The 19,463-nt window shown below is 53.0% G+C and overlaps 2 protein-coding genes across 4 annotated transcripts; one reads left to right on the top strand and one right to left on the bottom strand.

Annotated features, from left to right (window-relative positions):
- Positions 1-79: 79 nt before the first annotated feature.
- Positions 80-14,934, top strand: IFFO1 (intermediate filament family orphan 1; the record flags this gene model as incomplete). 3 transcript variants are annotated; one of them, XM_080914616.1, is made up of 9 exons in its annotated part: positions 80-867; positions 4,355-4,415; positions 4,508-4,603; positions 5,770-5,910; positions 6,974-7,131; positions 7,264-7,384; positions 7,624-7,719; positions 12,490-12,620; positions 13,803-14,934. In XM_080914616.1, 9 exons carry the CDS (start codon positions 95-97, stop codon positions 13,906-13,908), a joined length of 1,683 nt encoding a protein of 560 aa, XP_080770742.1. In that variant the 3' UTR covers positions 13,909-14,934. The 3 variants fall into 3 exon arrangements, with proteins under 3 accessions (XP_080770742.1, XP_080770741.1, XP_080770743.1); XM_080914615.1 differs by having other exon boundaries at positions 95-867; positions 7,627-7,719; XM_080914617.1 differs by having other exon boundaries at positions 95-867; positions 6,950-7,131.
- A 94-nt stretch (positions 14,935-15,028) lies between these two features.
- GAPDH (glyceraldehyde-3-phosphate dehydrogenase) lies at positions 15,029-18,632 on the bottom strand. Its single transcript, XM_080914744.1, has 7 exons — positions 18,596-18,632; positions 18,317-18,357; positions 16,374-16,586; positions 16,009-16,297; positions 15,667-15,897; positions 15,400-15,581; positions 15,029-15,292 (listed from the first exon to the last, which is right to left on the bottom strand). The coding sequence occupies exons 2-7, from the start codon at positions 18,337-18,339 to the stop codon at positions 15,223-15,225; spliced, it is 1,008 nt and encodes a 335-aa protein (XP_080770870.1). The 5' UTR covers positions 18,340-18,357; positions 18,596-18,632; the 3' UTR covers positions 15,029-15,222.
- Positions 18,633-19,463: the final 831 nt, after the last annotated feature.

Below are 19,463 nucleotides of genomic sequence, written 5' to 3'. Positions count from 1 at the left end.
TCTGATTGGCCACTCGTATTCCACAAGCATCTCATTGGCTCTTCTCCTCATCCTCTGTTGCACTGGTCTCCCTCTCCCAGCAGAAGGCGCAGCCATGAATCCGTTATTTGGTCCCAACCTCTTCCTCCTACAGCAGGAGCAGCAGGGCTTGGCAGGGCCGCTGGGGGACCCTCTGGGAGGTGATCACTTTGCCGGGGGAGGGGACCTGCCCCCGGCTCCTCTTGCCTCGGCCGGCCCCTCTGCCTATTCGCCTCCCGGGCCTGGTCCGGCGCCCCCCGCAGCTATGGCTCTCCGCAACGACCTGGGTTCCAATATCAACGTACTCAAGACCCTGAACCTCCGGTTTCGCTGCTTCCTGGCCAAGGTGCACGAGCTAGAGCGCCGAAATCGGCTGCTGGAGAAACAGCTGCAGCAGGCTCTAGAGGAGGGTAAGCAGGGCAGACGAGGCCTGGCCCGCCGTGACCAGGCGGTACAGACCGGCTTCATCAGCCCGATCCGGCCCCTGGGGCTGCCCCTGAGCTCCCGGCCGGCCGCCGTGTGCCCCCCATCAGCGCGGGTGCTGGGCTCGCCCGCCCGCTCGCCAGCCGGACCCCTAGCATCCTCTGCCGCCTGCCACTCATCATCTTCCACCTCCACCTCCACTGCCTTTTCCTCGTCGACCCGCTTCATGCCCGGCACCATCTGGTCCTTCTCACAAGCCCGCCGGCTTGGACCGGGACTGGAACCCACGCTGGTGCAAGGGCCTGGCCTGTCGTGGGTACACCCTGACGGGGTGGGCGTCCAGATCGACACCATCACCCCCGAGATCCGTGCGCTGTACAACGTGCTGGCCAAAGTGAAGCGGGAGCGGGACGAGTACAAGCGAAGGTAGGGACAGGGTTCAAGACATGTCACACACAAACACGACAGGGCAGGGAGTTAGTGGGGCTTCCCAGAACGGAGACGTGGGGGTGCCAAGAATCGTGTTAACAAGAGGTGAAGTTCCTGCTGTGAGGAAAATGAAGAACATGGAAGAATGTGGATGCAGGGGCATCAGAATCCACAGACAGACCCCAAGTCAGACTCGTGGCTAGACGCATTCTAGAACACTGGGGACTGACACTTTTCCCCTGGCATGACTGACTCCCTGTCTCATTCAGGCTGCAGTGTTCGCAAGACTCTGCTGACTGTGGGGTATTGTGTGGTATGAAAGGGAGGCATCGGAGAGAGCTCCATCTGTGGGTCAGGTTCAGACCTTGGGGCGATTTCAGGACATAAACGCCACACATGGGACTAAGGGGGGTGCGGCTTTAATTTTGGAGGTAAATTAAGTGAAATTGGAAGAGGGTAAAGGGAGCGACAGTAACCTGCCCTGGGCTTTCCCTAAGGCATGAGAAGCCAGGTCTCACCCTGGTTCCATGTGAGAGGCTCAAGGGTCCCACTGGCTAAAGACATTGCTTGGACCAGTCAAAACAAACAGGAAAAGAGAAGAAAGAAAGGGTACGGGGTCTCCTAGGACAAGGAGAAGGGATGGCTGTCATAGGGCTGGTGGCTGGGCCCTTGCAGAAGAATTGCCAATGAGGACCAAGTTTAAAAAAAAAAAAAAAGTTGGCAACATGGACCTGCCCTACAGAGATACAGAAGAGAGTTTCTCAGACCCAGCCCAGTGTGTTCTGAGGATGAAGGTTTGGCTCTTTGAGAGGAATCCTGCCCCCAGAAGGTTAACACAGGGTTAAGAGGAAGGGGTGTCACATTGGAGCGCTGCTGTGTGCCAAGAGGACTCACTAGATGACTGGTAACCAGGCAACAGGACAGGACCACAGCAGAGTGAGGTTTCTGAAGGCTGACCAGGCCCTGGTTCAGGAGGAAGTAGGTGGCAGAGGGAAGCCCAGGCTTGGGGGCTCCAGTGCCGTATCCAGTGCCTTATCCCTTTATGGGGAAAGTCTCATCTGTGTGTGAGACATAGCAGGGTTGCTCTCTGGCTAGCCATATGTGGGGACCGTTTGCCGGGTTTGGGTGCCCTTCGGAGATTGGTAATCTGTTAGCATCGCCCGTGATCACTTGGATCAGCAGGCTTTCTGAAGTTCAGTTCTCACCCTGGCCTCCATGACTGTGGCCCGTGTCTGGGGGATTTTAGCTTTCCCAGCATCTAGGCACCACCCAGAACCTGCCTGCACCTGCCTCTGCTCCTGAAGGGCTTGTCAGTCAAGGGAACACGGACAGTCCTGGAGTTCTGCGGTAGTTGTAGGAACAGCTGCTCCTCTCCAAGGCATCTGTTAAAAACGGTATTTGTCCTTGGTGCAGCTGTCTGATTAGCTCATCACTCTGCAACACGCACCGTGCAGAGGGCCCATGGCTAGAATTGCATGGTACACGACACTCGCCCTCCCACCCCAGACCCCTGCCTTCCTTCTGGGCTTGTTATAGCAGCACTGCCCCCCACCCCAAGTCATCAGCCTGAATGGCGTTGGAGAACTTGAGTATTAAACTGGGCAGGATCGGAGCCCCGCCACCCCCTAGCTCCTGTTTTCAGCTCCTTTGCCTGTGTGACCTTTTTCTTGGGACTCAATTTTCCAGTATAAGAATGGTCCTTGCTTTTTCTCTTCAACCCAAAGATAGGATTTATTTGCAGGAGAGGCTTTTGGCAAATGTAGGACATACAAAAACTGCCCAGATTCTACCCGAGTTATGGGAACCTTGCAAAAAAAAAAAAAAAAGATGAGATTTGAATGCAGGTCACAGTGGCACAGTGGCACCTATTGGTGTGACGGGCCAGAGAACACCATGAGCATCTAGATAATTTAGTTTCAGACTCCTTGCTTCGTGTGATCCATCTCACTAACCACCACCTTGCCTTAAACTTGCTCATGTTTCACGGGGATTCATTGAGTTCATCATCAGATAGGACTTCTTGCCCTCCCTGATGCATCTTGGCCAGGGTCATAACCCTATGGGCTCTTCCTCTGGAGACTCACCGACTCTAGGCACACAGGGTGCCACATCCCATACTTGTAGAGGAAGAAACCCAGGCCCAGCAAGGACAAAGGTCTCATGTAAGAAAGCATGGAAAGTGAGGTTGTCAGACTCGGTCTCTGCTGGAGCAGGAGAAGCAGACATGGGGGGGGTGGGTAGTGTGTGCAGGGCTGGCAGGGACAGGGATGGGGCTAAGAGGGTGAGGGAGGTTCAGAGCTGAGCTGCATGGTCAGCTGCAGGGTGGTGGCTAGGTTGGCCGCCTCTTCCCCTGGCTGACTGGGAGTTATTATTAGGAACACTGCAGTGCGGCTGTAGGTGCAGGATAGGAGAGAGCAAAGATTCATGGAACCCGAGAGGGTGAGGGAGGGGAAGGAGCGAGGAGAGAAGGGGCCCAAGAGCTTAGTCCTCCTGACTGCAGAGGCTGTCCTCTGCTGCTTCCTTTCCATGGATCTTATTTTGAGCCTTCTCCTTCAGCTCCCGTGCCCTCCCTTCTGAGGCCAGAAGAAGCCTAAGCAGAATGCGGGCCGGGGTGATGAGCTCATGCACACGGGCATTGCCTCAGGTTCTGAACCCACAGGGCCAAGCAGCACCCCCCCCCCCCCATCTCTAGGACAGGATGGAAAGTACACCTAGCCCTGGGTAACGCCCCATAGGCCCTGCTCCCTGGCAAGTGCCTTCCAGCCTCCTGGTGATGTTGGGTTTGAGCTCTTGGGTGAGAGATGCTAAGCTGCTTGTCCGTGCCTTCCCATCCACTCTGTTCCCTTTCCCTCGGGAGCAAAGATTACTCAGCAATTCTTAGCTTCCCATACCCACTTCTTTCACGCTGCTAGGGGGGTCATCACGCCAACCCTGTGCGTGACCTTCTTAGAACTCACTTCAAGGGGCTGGGTGGGGAAGGACTTTGTTCCCAACGAGGCTGCTGAGCAGCTCTTGATCCAGCCTGTGTCCTGCAGATGCTTTCACAGGAGGCAGGGCAGCAGCCTAACAAGCTCTGTTCTGTGCGGGCAGGAGCGGGAGACCGGATCTGTGCCACTGAAGGTGGGAGACTGGGTTGTAGGGGGGACCTGGTGGCTTGGTGTGGGCAGGAGGTGGGGGATGAGACCAGCTAGACAGCTGGCAGAGCTGGGCCCATGTGGGATGGGTACTGCAGAGGGCCAAAGTGGTAGCTGTTGTTTTTAAATATAGTTCTTGGTACATGGTCCGGAGGTTCTGGCCAGGCAGTTGGTGAGCTCAGCCCTTGCCGGGAAGTGTGGAGCCATTCAACAGCTGCAGCTGCCCACTGGCTGGCTGCCCGTAAATTCTTGTCTCAACGTGAGGTCTGAAGCCTGGGAGGGAGGGATAGGGGCTGTTGTGGCAGGAGGGGCTCTAGGCTATGTTCTCTCCCCTTCCCAATGTCTGTCAGGTGGGAAGAGGAGTACACAGTTCGGATACAGCTACAAGAGCGAGTCACTGAGCTCCAGGAGGTGAGGGTAGCCACCCCACTGCCCCTGCCTCCCTGTCCCTCCCATGCCTTTTCCCACACTGACACCATGTCCCTGTTTCCTCCTGGCTGTAGGAGGCCCAAGAGGCTGATGCCTGCCAAGAGGAGCTAGCCATGAAGGTCGAGCAACTAAAAGCTGAGCTGGTGGTCTTCAAGGGGCTCATGAGTAATGTGAGTTCAGCCCTCCTTCCCCTTTCTCTCAGGGATCCCCAGTGCTTGGCTGTCCCTGGCCCTGCAGTGTCCCTGTGCCCCCCTCTTCCCATCCTCCCCTGCCTTTGCTCTTTGCCACCATCTTCATTCAGGAGACAAAGAAGCTGTTGCCCTGTTGCAGAGAAGGAGGCGTAGCCTCACCGTTGCAGCCATTAGTGAAAACATTAGCTCACACCTGTAATCCCAGGACACGGGAGGCAGAGCCAGAATGGTCAGAAAGATGAGGAGTCCAGCATGAACTATGTTTAAAAAAAGAAAATAAGGGGGCTATCGAGATGGCTCAGCAGTTTAGAGCACTGACTGTTCTTCCAGAGGTCCTGAGTTCAAATCCCAGCAATCACATGGTGGCTCACAACCATCTGTAATGGGATCCAGTGCCCTCTTCTGGTGTGTCTGAAGTATATACATAAAATACATATACATAAAGTAAATAATACATATAAAAATAAAATAGGAATGTGTATGACTCTGGAGCCAGCTGCCTAGGCTCATGTGTGAATTCTGCCACATACTAGCTGTGTGGCCTAATCCTCTTCCTTCCCCACCAAACTCTTTGTGAAAAGAGGGAAGGACATCTCAGGGTTGCCTTGAAGCAGATAATGCCCCTGGCTGATGTGTACTGCTAGACAGTGAGACAAATAAATGTCATTTGTCATCTTCCTCTACTTCTGGATTTTTAAAGCAGAGTTACTCTGTATAACAGCCCGGGCTGTCTTGAACTTGCTCTGTTAACCAGGCTGGCCTTGAACTCAGAGTTCCCCGCTGCCTTTGCTGCCCAAGTGCTGGGATTAAGGGCATACACCACACTGCCTGGATGTCACTCGCAGCAACCTCTTTCATCTCTGGAGACTTAAATTTCAGGTGGATAAAGACTGTTGTTGGTTCAAGGGAGACCCTGCTTATCCCAGCCTAGGCTGAGCTCTCCCATGTCTGTGTGGCTGGGTGTTAGTCCCATGAGCCACCTGGTGGATGGTCCCCTGAGAAAAGGGATGAAGGCTTATCCAGCAGGTCAGGGGCTTTGTGGAGGAGGTGACAGTCGTGTGCTCTGAAGGATGAGGATTTGGCTGTGGTTTTATCCCAGCTCGGGTACTAGTGTCTCCTCACTGTTCCTGCTGTTCCTGGTACAGAATCTGACAGAGTTGGACACCAAGATCCAGGAAAAGGCCATGAAGGTAGACATGGACATCTGCCGCCGCATTGACATCACAGCCAAGCTCTGCGACTTGGCTCAGCAGCGCAACTGCGAGGATATGATCCAGATGTTCCAGGTGAGAGGCCTGCTGTCCGCCCTCTCGGGGCTGGGCAAGTAGAGAAGCTCCTATGATGGCTGGCCTGGCTCTCAGGTCCTGCCACCCTTCACCCTGGGACACAACTTGTCCCCTGGGGCCCTTGGTGGGACTAGGCTGGGAGGCAAGGAACAGCCTCAGGAGAGAGGTTTTGGAATTCATCTCTAACTCCATCTCTCCCTCCCCCCTCCTCTGTCTGCTTCTCTTCTCTGTTCCTCTCATCTTTTCTCTTGCTTTCTCCATAGAAGAAGCTGGTTAGTGTGACCTCACGCAAGCTTATTGCCCCAGTCCCTGTCTCTAAGCCTCCCTGCCCTCAGTTTTGAACCACTGGGCCCTTCCAAAGAGATGCCTTCTTCCTTTCTGTTTTCCTTGCTCCTCCATTTTTAGTCTCTTCCTTCTCCTTCTCCCAGCGGCCTCCCAGATACGGATGTGATTCGAGCTCTCCCATAATAAACACAGGTCTCTCATCTTCCTCGAAGCTAGACCTGGGTTCAGCTGAGCCCTCTGATGAGAAAGACTTCAAAACCAAACCAGACCCAATTCCTTTGTACTCAGTGAACACGTTTTGGTTTTTCTATATGTGTATAAATATTTTGCCTCCATAATGTCTGCACACCACATGAGTGCCTTCTGCCCAAGGATACCAGAAGAGGGCATTGGATTCCCTTGGAACTGGAGTTATGGAGGGCACTGAGCCACCTCGTGGCTGCTGGGAATTGAACCCGGGTTCTCTGGAAGAGCACCCAGTGCCCTTAGCTACTGAGCCATCGCTCCGACCCTCATTAAACACATCACACTGCTGTCCTCACAGGCTCTCTCCTTACCTCTGCTCTACTTCTGTTTCTCCTCCTTTCTTCATCCGCAGCCCTGCCCTATCTGCCTGTGTCTGCCTGTTTCTGTTCCCGTCGTGTAACTGTGTCTCTTCTCTGTCTGTCTGTCTGTCCTCCTTCCTGCTGGCCCTGCCTCACCCTGCGGCCTCCCTGCCCACCCTCTCCTCATGCACCCGGCCTCGCCTCTGTAGTCTCTACACTTGTCTCCCATTAAGGTCCCGTCCATGGGGGGGCGGAAGCGGGAGCGCAAGGCCGCTGTGGAGGAGGACACCTCCCTGTCGGAGAGTGATGGGCCCCGCCAGCCTGAGGGTGCCGAGGAGGAGAGCACAGCCCTCAGCATCAACGAAGAGATGCAGCGCATGCTCAGCCAGCTGTGAGTCCTGCAGGTCCATCCCAGCTGCCCTCATCACCAGATGTGCCCCAGTCCCCGAGGCCGGAGCTCCCATAGTGCCCTGTGCCTGTTCAGAGGCCCCAGTGCCCTTGACACACAGGTCCCTGTCTCTAGGAGGGAGTGTGATTTTGAGGACGACTGTGACAGCCTGACTTGGGAGGAGACTGAGGAGACCTTGCTACTTTGGGAGGATTTCTCAGGCTATGCCATGGCAGCCGCAGAGGCCCAGGGAGAGGTAACCTCCCCTCCCAGCTTTAGGCCCCTCAGGCTCTGCCTCTACATCCTGTCCTGCACACCTGCCTCCTCCCGTGCTCTGTCCCCAGTGTGGCTTCCATCCTCCCTGGCTTCTCCCCATTCCTGTTTGGCAAACTTCTCCACTCTGTCTCCTCTAACTGGACTTTCTCTCTCTTCCCACCTTGGCCTGTGGAATTCCCCATCCCATCCTCCTTGCTGTCCCTGGATTCCTTTCCCCAGCAGCAGGAGGACAGCTTGGAGAAGGTGATCAAAGATACTGAGTCCCTGTTCAAAACCCGGGAGAAGGAGTACCAGGAGACCATTGATCAGATAGAGGTAAGGGTGTTGGCTGCAGGGGCTCTGGGGGCTCTGCCTGGGGCTCACAAGCCACACTGTAGTATGCTTCTGGTCTCCTCCTTGCTGGACCCCAAGACTAGGAGCTTTCATCTGTTGACAGAAAGAGTGGCCCCCTCAGTTGTAGTAGCTACAGCAGGTCTTTGAGACCTCAGGATCTGGGGGCAGACCCTGGCGCTGTCACCACATGGAACAAATCCTTTGCTATCCTTCCTTCCTTTGTATTTATTTTACAATGTGTACGTACATACTGAACACATGCAGTCCATGTGTGTGCGTCTGAGTGTCCTCTCCCCACCCCCACCTCTCTCTTTCTTTGCAAGATCTTGTCTTATACTCTAGGTTGCCCTCAAACTCCTGGTGCTTCTGCCCCACCTCCCACACAGTAGGATTATGAGCATGAGCTTTAATCCAGCTTTGCACTGACCAGCTTTTTATCCTTCCTTAGGTCTTCCTCCTTTTGTGTGTGTGTATGTGTATGTGTGTGTGTGTGTGTGTGTGTGTGTGTGTGTGTGTGTATGCATGCTTGTTTTTGTTTTTTAATTGAGACAGGGTCTTTCACTGGTCTGGAACTTGCTAGGCTGGCCAACCCTAGGCATCCTTAGGATTACAAGTGTGTTCTACTAGTTTCTTCTTCTTCTTCTTCCCTTCTTCTTCCCCTTCTCCCCCTCTTTCTCCTCCGTCTTCTTCTAAAGATTTATTTAGTTATTTTATATGTAAGTGCTCTATCTGTATGTACACCTGCAGGCCAGAAGAGGGCATCAGATCCCATTACAGATGGTTGTGAGCCACCATGTAGTTGCTGGGGATTGAATTTAGAACCTCTGGAAGAGCAAACAATGCTCTTAATTGCTGAGACATTTCTTCAACCAGGCCTTGCTTCTTTTTTATATGGGTTCTAGGATCAAACTTGCGTCTTCATGCTGTGACATAAGCCTTACACTGAGTGAGGTAGACTTCAGCTAGCTTCTTGTTCTTTTTTATTCTTTTGATATAGGCTTTCTTACATACATGTGGGCACACATTCATTCTGCCTGCCTTCCTGCCCCGTCCCCCAGGCCAGAGTGGGCATCAGATTCCCAGGAGCTGGGACTCACAGGTGACTGTGAACCTGACATGGGTGCTGGAAAATGAACTTGGGTTCTTTGCAAGAACAGCAAGTGCTCTTAACTACCAAGTCATCCTAAGTCCCACCCATACAGGGTCTTTCTGGGTAGCCAGTCAAACTTGAGGCAATCCTCCTGCCTCAGCCTGCTAAGGTTAGAGATGGTTTCTACCATGCTAAAGGTGGACCTATCTCTTTATCTGTCCAATGAGATGTTCATAATCTTTTCTGGCAGGCAGGCAGGGTTATTAAGATGATCAGATAGAGTCAGACACCTGGCTCTTAGGACAGGACCTGGCAGGTTGACATGCCGTAGCGTGCGTGTTTACTACTGGGAACATCCTAAGTGCCACAGCACTCAGACTCTTGATTCCTTGGCTCAGCCTTGGAGCTCCTACAGGAGCCTTGGGGCATCGAGTATGAATGGTAGTGGAGCCAGGGACTGCAGGCAGCTTTGTCAAACTGCAGGAAGGTGGTCGCCATCAGAGGGCGGTGGACAGGGCTGTGTGAAGCAGCTGCCTCTTAGACACTTATGTGGGAATGAGGGAGGGGACTGCTGCCGCTGGGCTTCCTGCAAGTGTATTCCTATGCCTGTGGGACTCACTCTGTTTGCATTTTGAGAGGGAACTTTGGAAGTAACTTTCCTGCGTCTGCAGTGTCCCAGCACGTCAGATGGCCATACTACTCTGAGCAAAACCAGAGCTTTTGTTTTTTAACCCAGAGTTCCCACCCAGCTAGTATTCTGCTACCAGCCAAGCTTTGCCTGGGGACAAGTGATCCCCCATCTCCTCCTGTCCACTCCTCTTACCCTTCCTCCCCTGGTTGTGCCCACCTCTATGGATGGGAGATTAAGGCTTGGCCTTTTTCCCCCTACCGTTAGCTGGCAGGAGGAGTCTTAGCACAGTGATCAGGGGCTGCCGCCCTTCTGTGGTTCATCCCTTAATGTGCCATGATCTGGGGAGACAGAAAAGAGCACCCTGGGCTGGGACTGTGCTCCCTTGGTAGAATGCCTGCCTACTGTCATGCATAAAGCCCTAGGTTTGATCCCAGTACCTCATGAAACAGTGTGTGGTGGTGATGCCTTTAGTACTAGTTCTAGGAAGACAGAAGCAGGGGGATCTTTGTGAGTTCGAGGACAGCTTGGTCTACAGAGCTACTTCCAGGACAGCCAGGGCTGCACAGAGAAACCCTGTTTCAAATTCTCACCTTCCCCCACCCCAAAATCAGAAACATGTTTGAACCTGTTCCTAAGTTGTGTGACTTCTGTCCTCTCCTGGGAGAATGACCTGAGAAAGGAAGAGTTAGCTCACTCGGTAGCATTGGTGGCCGCACAGTTCCTTGGATCTACCTAGAAAGTCTGCAGGACCTTTATCTTTGTGTCTCTGTGACCTTTGATCTCAGGGTTATTGAGATGGAGGTAGACCAGTGCCCCCCCTTATTGAATGGGGAAGCCCCAGCCCCTTCATTTCTCCCATCTACCTCTACCCCTGCTTCTCCCACTCTGAGTCTGAAATTTGGGGGGGGTGACTTGTTGAGGGCATCTTCCTCTTCAGTGTGTAAGTCACGGTGACGTATGACAGACAGAGACATGGCTGGGAGGTAGTACTGCCTTATTTGAGAGACCATACGGGGGATGGGGAGGGGGTGTGTTTGTATTTGTGAGTGGCAGCTGATCTCTGACCTGGAGTATTGTGTGTGTGTGTATTTGTGTGTGTGTGAGTGTGAGTGTGTGTGTGTGGGGGGTGGCAGCTGTTCTCTGACCTGGAATGTTGTGTATTTCTCTGTGTGTGTGTGTGTGTGTGTGTGTGTGTGTAGGTGGCAGCTGACCTCTGATCTTCAGTATCATATTTTTCTCACAACGGTTCAGTCAGCTGTGAGAACAAGCATGCCTTTCAAACCGTCTCCCCTGTGGCTTACCCCCAGCTGTCCAGCAGATGAGCCAGAATGCCAGTATCCTGGCAGTCCCTATTTCTGCTCCCATGGTCCCCTTCCTTCCTTCTGCCCATCCGGCTCACATTTGTTTCAGGTGGCTTTCCACAACCACCTCCTTGCTTCAAGGGCACTCTGGTGCCTCGTCTTTGCCCTTAGGCAGCCAAGCAGATCACCCCACAGCAGTTTGATTCTTCCCATCTGTCCCTTGGTCTTTGTATCAGAAACAAAGAGAGGCCGCAGATTGTCTCTGGCCTAGATACTTTTTCCGCCTCAGCCTACTTTTTTGCTGCCTTCAAACCTGGCTGCAGAGTCAGCTCTAGGAGGAAGACTTTTCTTGATACAGAAACCCTCATTTCTTTTGTGGAAAAAATTTTGGTATCGGGGTACACCTTGAAATCACTCGAGGGGAGTCTCTCTTATGTGGGGGAGCAGGTTATAAGTGGAAGGAAATGCTATGAACAGAGGCTGTGGGATATTTCCTGGTGAATTAGCTTCAGTTGAGGGAGGGCTCAGTGGCAGAGACCGACAGATGAGCAGTGAGACGCAGCCTTCCCAGTGCTGCAGCCGTGTTGTGATGACGCTTACCATCAATTATTCCATTGCTACTTCATAACTAATTTATGAATTCTAAATACTGATCTTCAGAGTATCTAATATTCAACCCCTTAAGGGATCACCACCCACCCGTTAAGAACTGAGTTCCCTAGTCCATGAGGAAGGCCTGTGCGGCACACACAACCACGGTGAGCTAAGACAGAAACCCTAGAAGGACTGTGGCATCCCATAGGCCCTGAGTGACGTTCCTGAGAGTGAAGTTCCGCCATCCTGCCCACACTGACACCCTTTCCTTGTTACTCTCTACCTTTTTCTTTTGGGAGTCCCAGGAATTGAAGCCAGGACTCAGGCAAGATTTCTAATTACAGAGCTCAGCTGTGATTTTTGTTTTTAGACAGTCTCTCATGTAGCTCAAACTGGCCTCAAACTTGCTATAGAACAGGCTTACTTCTGATTCTCCTGCCTCCACCTCCCTAGTGCTGGGATTACAGGTCCAGCTTACATGGTGCTGGGTTTTGTTGCAGGCTAGGCAAGCCTTCCACCAGCAGAGCCTCTCCACACCCGTTTACACTGCCTTAAAGTTCAAGTGTATGGTTGTTGTTGTTATTTGTGTGTGTCCACATGCCATGGTGCATGTGTGAAGGTCAGAGAACAATTTGGAGTTGTCTTTTCCTTCTACCCTGTGGGTCCTTGGCACCAAATTCAGATCGCCAGGTGTGCAGATACCTTATCCACTGAGCCGTTTGCCATGGCCTCGGTCCCTTTTGAAACCAGGTTTTACTCTTTAGATTTTGGGTTTGCCTTCATGACTACTCTCCTGCCCTCAGCCTGGGTGCTGGAGTGACGGCTGTGTTTCCCGTACCATGCTTTCCTACAGAGAACTCAGATATTCAACTGATTCTTGGGCGGCAGCAGGAGTAGATTCCCAGAAAAGGGCTGAGTGTGGAGCACTGTCCTGAGCCCTTGCCTAGCCAGAGTGAGGGTCTGAAGCTAGATTGCTAGTTGCTGCCACCCCTCCCCCACTTCCATATCCTGGGAGAGCAGGAAATTGTAGCTTGTTTTCTGAACCGCTTGGCCCCCAGGGGCCCAGCTGGTGCTCTAACCCTGCCTTCCCTGGATTTTCTAACCTTGGTCATCCATCCTCCCTGACCTTACTGCAGCTGGAGCTGGCCACGGCCAAGAATGACATGAACCGACATCTGCACGAATATATGGAGATGTGCAGCATGAAGCGGGGCCTGGATGTGCAGATGGAGACGTGCCGCCGGCTCATCACACAGTCTGGAGACCGGTAAGGGCCTGCCCTGAATGCGAGTCTCTCTCCCAAGGAAGAGTGCTGGGACAGGCCCTAATGGCCTGTGGGCAGTGACTAGTCACATCCTTATGTCCAGCTGTCCCTGGGAGCTCCCTCTAGGTGTGGCCCAGAATGAAGCTTCCTCTCCCTGCCTTGGCCTTAGATGAAACCTACCAGTGCCCCAACTCTGGGTGTCTGAGAGCCTAAACCAGACAAGGAACAAAGAGATACAGGAACAGGATTTTATCCAAATCCAAATCATGGTTTACATGTTTGACCTTGTGTAATGGTAAATCTGGGATTTTGGAATATAGCTCAGTGGTAGAGTATTTGTCTAGCCTGTGTGGGGCCCTGTGTGTACACACAAACTCACACACACTTTGTGAGGCCCTATGTCATACATGCACTTACACACAGAGTAAAAATTTTTAAAAAATCTGTAAACCAGGAATAGCAGGTACATGTCTGCAATCTCAGTCTTGGAAGGCAGAGGCAGAAGGATTGTCATGAGTTTTAGGTTATCCTGGACTACAGCAGCAAAACCTTGTCCCAAACAAATCAAACTACAACAAAATGCAAGGAACTACAGTAAGTCAGGTGTGCTAGCACGCATACCTGTCATTCAATGCATAGAAGCCACAGGCAGGTGGATTGCCACAAGGACTAGACCAGCCTCACCTCAGTATAGAGATCCAGGCCAGGCAGGAATGCATACAGACCTGTCTCAAAGAAAACAAAAAACCCAGCCCAATCCCCAGAGGTACATTAAGCTGAGTACAGTGTACATGCTTACTGGGTTTGTGGCCCCACCCCAGCCACTTTGGTGGCCAGAGGATTGCTTGCACTCAGGAGTTTGTGGTCATCAGTGACAACATAGTGAAACAGCCTTCCACTTCCCCCACACAGCTCAGGGCGCATCTCCATGCTGTGACTTCAGACTTTTCCGATCTCTGAGCCTCTCAGAGCCCCAAAGATAAGAGCAGAACTGTTCCCCATCACAGAAGGGTTTTCCTTCCCTCCCCAGTCCTTGCCTGGCATCCATCCCCCCCCACCCCCCACCTCAGAAGGACCATGAGAAAGAAGCTTAGAAGCCAGCCTCAGGAGGCTTCCTGCTTGCCCCAAGGTGACAGGTGGTGTTTTTCTGCTTGTCCCAAGGTGACATCTGGTGTTTTTTTCTAGAAAGTCTCCTGCTTTCACTGCGGTCCCGCTTAGCGACCCACCGCCGCCGCCAAGCGAGGCTGAGGACTCCGATCGAGATGTCTCATCTGATAGCTCCATGAGATAGGAACCAGTACCTGGTACCCCAGAGCTCACTGGGGCAGGGGTGTGGGTCTGCAGAGGACTGTCTTCTGTGCCACTGCATGAAGCCTGGCCCTGGGCTGTTCTTCCCGAGGTTCTGGGGTGTCTGGAGCTAGGCTCGGCCCCACTGTCCCTGTACAGCTCCCATCACATTGGGGCACTTCTGCCTTTCTCACATGTGGGTCTGTTACTTCTCCATCTTTGGAATGTGCCAGAACACTTGTGAGCCTCCCGTTTCCATTTTATAAGGAATGTGATTATGGGACCTGCCTGTTTGCCTTGGGTATCTTGGATTTTGTACTGGTGCTAACTGGCCTAGGTACTCGTGTGAAACAGATTATGTTACCTTTGGATAGGACTTTGCTCTCTGAGGATAGGCCTCAGTGGGTGCAGGGCACTGTGTCCACGTGTTCCTAGCTGCCCACCTGCTTACTGCACAGTGAACTGTGCAAGTTTCCCTTTGGGAAGCCCAATGCCCAGACCAGGTCACCACTGAGATGAAGCTGACAGCACATGGGTGCGGCCTGCAGGAGGTTCCAGGTGTTCAGAGCCTGTGTCCTCAGTGATCAGCTGAGGGAATGCCTCCATGGCTGTCACTGACCAAACCAAAAAGATCAAAATGTCCTTGACATAGGGAGATAGGGTTATGCAGAGCTGACATTTGAATGGAACCTTTAAAAGCAATGAAGGTGTTAAATTGAAGCCATGGTTAGTCACCGCCGCACAGGGCAGTCCCCTCTTCATGGACAGTTTTACTGTGTGGGTGCCCTTCCAACTTTACCTAATTTAAAGTCTGGAGACCTTGAGATCTGGGTACAACTCACCTTTGTTTTCAGATAAAAGGACAGATTTTTCTCAAGAGCAGCAAGCTCTGAAACTTAAGGACTGCACTTCCTGTTCCAGGCTCAAGCCCCTCCACATTAGCAGACAAGTCAGGTGCTCAGGACAGGAAGCCTGGGGCGGGTACTTGGTCAGAATGTGGCCCTGGACTTCTAGCCCCCAGCTGGATGGCAGAGCAAATAAAGGTACATGCACAAAACTGGGTGGAGCCTTTTTCACCACCCCATAATCCCCCCTCCCCCAACACTGCATTAAAACACAAGGAGGTGGGTGCAGAGGAACTTTATTGATGGTATTCAAGAGAGTAGGGAGGGCTCCCTATTATTATGGGGGTCTGGGATGGAAATTGTGAGGGAGATGCTCAGTGTTGGGGGCTGAGTTGGGATGGGACTCCTCAGCAACTGAGGGCCTCTCTCTTGCTCTCAGTGTCCTTGCTGGGGGGTGGGTGGTCCAGGGTTTCTTACTCCTTAGAGGCCATGTAGGCCATGAGGTCCACCACCCTGTTGCTGTAGCCGTATTCATTGTCATACCTAGAACAAATTGGGACAACTGTTAGTTTGGGCTTTTCTGAGCTAGCCACCAGAGGGCACCAAACTTTCAGTTACTCTTAAAAGCCAGGTTTCCCATCCCCACATACCAAGAAATGAGCTTCACAAAGTTGTCATTGAGAGCAATGCCAGCTCCAGCATCAAAAGTGGAAGAGTGGGAGTTGCTGTTGAAGTCACAGGAGACAACCTGGTCCTCAGTGTAGCCCAGAATGCCCTTTAATGGGCCCTCAGCTGCCTGCTTCACCACCTTCTTGATGTCATCATACTTGGCCTGGTAAGGGCAAAAAAAACCAAAGTGACTATCCTTGCCAAGTCACCACCACACCAGAGACAAACCCAGCTGTCCCCATACATACAGGCTTCTCCAGGCGGCATGTCAGATCCACAACAGATACATTAGGGGTAGGAACACGGAAAGCCATGCCAGTGAGTTTCCCATTCAGCTCTGGGATGACCTTGCCCACAGCTTTGGCAGCACCGGTGGATGCAGGGATAATGTTCTGGGCTGCCCCACGGCCATCACGCCACAGCTTTCCAGAGGGGCCATCCACAGTCTTCTGAGTGGCAGTGATGGCATGAACTGTGGTCTAGAAAACATGGAGTCCATGAGTGAGGCCTTACAGGGCACCCCTCCTACCCAAAGGGTCCACTCATGGCAGGGTTAAGAAATCCATGAGCTGTCTCCATGGCCTACATACCATGAGCCCTTCCACGATGCCAAAGTTGTCATGGATGACCTTAGCCAGGGGGGCTAAGCAGTTGGTGGTGCAGGATGCATTGCTGACAATCTTGAGGGAGTTGTCATATTTCTCATGGTTCACACCCATCACAAACATGGGGGCATCGGCCGAAGGGGCAGAGATGATGACCCTTTTGGCCCCACCCTTCAAGTGGGCCCCAGCCTTCTCCATGGTGGTGAAGACACCAGTAGATTCCACAACATACTCAGCACCAGCATCAGCCCATTTGATGTTAGCGGGATCCCGCCTACAGGTGAACAGGACAGTGTAAATGTCATACCCCATCATCCCCTTCAAGTATCCAGTGTATTTTCCATACGTACTCCTGGAAGATGGTGATGGGCTTCCCATTGATGACAAGCTTCCCATTCTCAGCCTTGACTGTGCCATTGAATTTGCCATGGGTAGAGTCATACTGGAACATGTAGACCATGTAGTTGAGGTCAATGAAGGGGTCGTTGATGGCAACAATCTCCACCTTGCTAGATCCTGAGCAGAAGGCAGCCCTGGTAACCAGGCGCCCAATGCGGCCAAATCTGAGGCAAGAAATAAGAGTTGGGATCAGAACTCATGGACCTGTAGTCAGCCCTGGGCCAACTCATGTTCTTCAGAAATCGAATAAATACTGTTGCACCATAGGTGTGGAGAACCCTCAGCAGCCTGCTATGCATGCATCACAAAAGTACACGGTTTTATGCATATTCCCACCCTAGAAAATCCAAAGAGATCTAATTATATACTCCTTGAGCAACTCAGGGCTGGTGGGGCTTTGATAGTAGTTATAAAGTGGAGGTTCCTTTCCTGTCCACAAGACTCACAGGCTTGCCCATCACCCCCAAGTCATTCTAAGTCTCTTAAGTGGCAGTTTGCCCCAGTCTGGGTGCAGGCTTGGCACATGGCATTCATCACCCATGCCCTGGGAAGCTTGTTCCAGCATGGCCAGACTTCAGGCTACACCTCCTGGACAGGAAAAGACCTGTGAACTCATTCATCAGCAAGCTCAAAGGGCAAGGTTAAAGGTCAGAGTGAGCAGGATAGGGCCGGCCCACCTGTTTTTCTCCAAGTCCCTCTTACTAAGAGGAAAGACTGAGAAAAACCAGTGAGCTTTCCAACCCTAATACCAGGCTCATTTGCAAAACACCTGTCTTTCCCGGCCAAAGCAACAGATGTGTGTAGGGGTGAGCAGGGTAGAGAGCCCAGCTCAGACCCCAGATACAGAAAGGTCAGACAGCTAAATTTAACCTCTGATCAGGGTGGAGTGGGAAGATCTGGTTTCCAGAGGATGGAATGGGAAGGAGGGCAGGATCCTGAGGCTCAGAGACACCCAATCCTCTTAGTGACCTTTTACATCCTAGCCTATAGGGTTTGGGTCGATGCTGGGCTGTGATGGGAAGTGGAGGTTATGGAGGGAAGAGGGGCTGCTACCACCGGAGCCATTTTGTGATGGAAAATTTCTTTTCAGAACCACCATGACTCAGCTCCCCCCCCCCCTGCCGGCTCTACACTCCGCCATTGCTACCGCACCTCTGGGACTGGGAGGTCAAGAGGACCTCTACGTCTACTTTGATTTTCAGATAATAATCTAGACTATAAATTATGCCCGAGGAAAATAAGGCTAGAGGGCTTTAAAGGCTAATAAAACGAAACGGCTTGTGAGGCAGAGTTTTCGAGAACACGGAAGCCTTGCATCACCTGGCCTACAGGATAAAGGACACTCCACCCAGCTGAGAGGAATGAGGTTAGTCACAAGCTAGGAAGGAGGAAGGCAGAAGATTTCCTAACGGTGGTTCATTCATTTCCTTCCCGTTTGCAACATGGCGGCGGCCAGCTACCCTAAGGGAAGCCCTTGGAGGATGATGCGCTAAGGTATGCACCTCACATCCCCGTGCCACCGATCCGGAGGAAGGGGGCGATGGGGGAGGGGCTCCCCTCCTGGCACGTGACTCCTCAGGGCGCGAAAGTAAAGAAAGAAGCCCCTGCCTGGCGAGTGCGGGACGGATCCAGAATGGGCGCGGGGGGGGGGGGAGGGGGAGGTTATTACTGAAGACTCGGGTCGCTCAGCCCCAGCAACGGCGGAGTTACAAGAGGTGCAACAGCTGAGGCCCGTAAGTGCGAGCCTTCCGAGCCTTCGCCAGGTCCGAGCGCTGACCTTGAGGTCTCCTTGGGTGCTTCGGCCACCCCATCCACCTCCCCACGCTACTGCACAGCCCCCCGGGTCAGCCAGGCCTGCATATGCAAAGGAGCGGGGCCCCGCCCTGGAACTCACCCGTTCACACCGACCTTCACCATCTTGTCTAAGGGACGGGGCTGCGGGAGAAAAAAGTAAGATTAGCGTGGCCCGAAGGACATCAGCCAGTCCCCTCCCCCCACCCCGTCTCCATTCCCGCCGTGCGCCCCATCACGTCCTCCACCATCCCCTGCAATGCGAAGCCCGGGCTCGGCTTCCGGACCTCGCACGAGCGCCCCTAGACCCACACAGCGTCCATCCCCTTTCCCAGTTCCCGACTGTCCCCAGCCTCCTGCGGCCCACTCCGCGTTTTTTCACCTGGCACTGCACGAGAAGATACGGCTGTCTGTAGTACAAGGAGGAGCAGAGAGCACCAGGGAGGGCTGCAGTCCGTATTTATAGGAACTGGATGGTGGGGGGAGCTGATGACGCAAGCCCCGCCTCCCGGCCCGCTCATCCAGTCCCTGCTCAAGGGCGCTGAGTTCCTGAGCTACGTGCACCCGTAAAGCCGCGAGTAGCTGGGCCTCTCTCATTTCCCCCTCCCTCTCTTTGGACCCGCCTCGTTTTTGAAATGTGCACGCACCAAGCGTGTGGGCTCCGAACTGAGAGGGGGAGGGGAGCTGATATTGCCCCGCAGAGGAGGTGACCGGATGATGGTTCTGAGGATAGGACTGAGAGAATTACAGACTATGAACTTAAGGACGAGGAGTCCTTGGAGTGTGCACCAAGGACATCCAGGACTCAGAGACCTGAAAGCTGCTTCCTGAATACAATGGGAGAACCTGAGAGCTGCAGGAACGGGGGAAATGGAGCAGAAGTGTGGGTCTGCCCAAGGCTGCCTCATCGAACCTCTCCCCATTATTGAAAAGGTTTAGGAAAAGTTGAGGATCTTCTCCTCGTTGTTCTTCGGTAGTGACACAGCACCCCCCCCCCCCCCCCCGTAAAAAAAGAGCAGAAGGCTGGGGGAGGGACGGGGAAGGGCACTTTTCCTTCGCAGCCCTATTTTCCCCTCTCCCCGCATCCTGGTTTCTATCTCTTAGACCGTTGTGTTCCGCGGTGAGAGAGCAGGAAGGCTTAGAGAAGAGGCTTAAAAGGAGATTCCTACGCCATAGGTCGTGATGCCCTGCAGCCTGGAAACCTGATCATTGAGACTTACAAACACTTCCTTGAGTTTACCTGCTGAACC

This window comes from Micromys minutus (genome assembly GCF_963924665.1).
Source record: "Micromys minutus genome assembly, chromosome: 3".
NCBI classification, from domain to species: Eukaryota; Metazoa; Chordata; class Mammalia; order Rodentia; family Muridae; genus Micromys; species Micromys minutus.
Note: the sequence above shows the minus strand (reverse complement) of the source record. Positions and strands in the feature narration are given on the sequence as shown.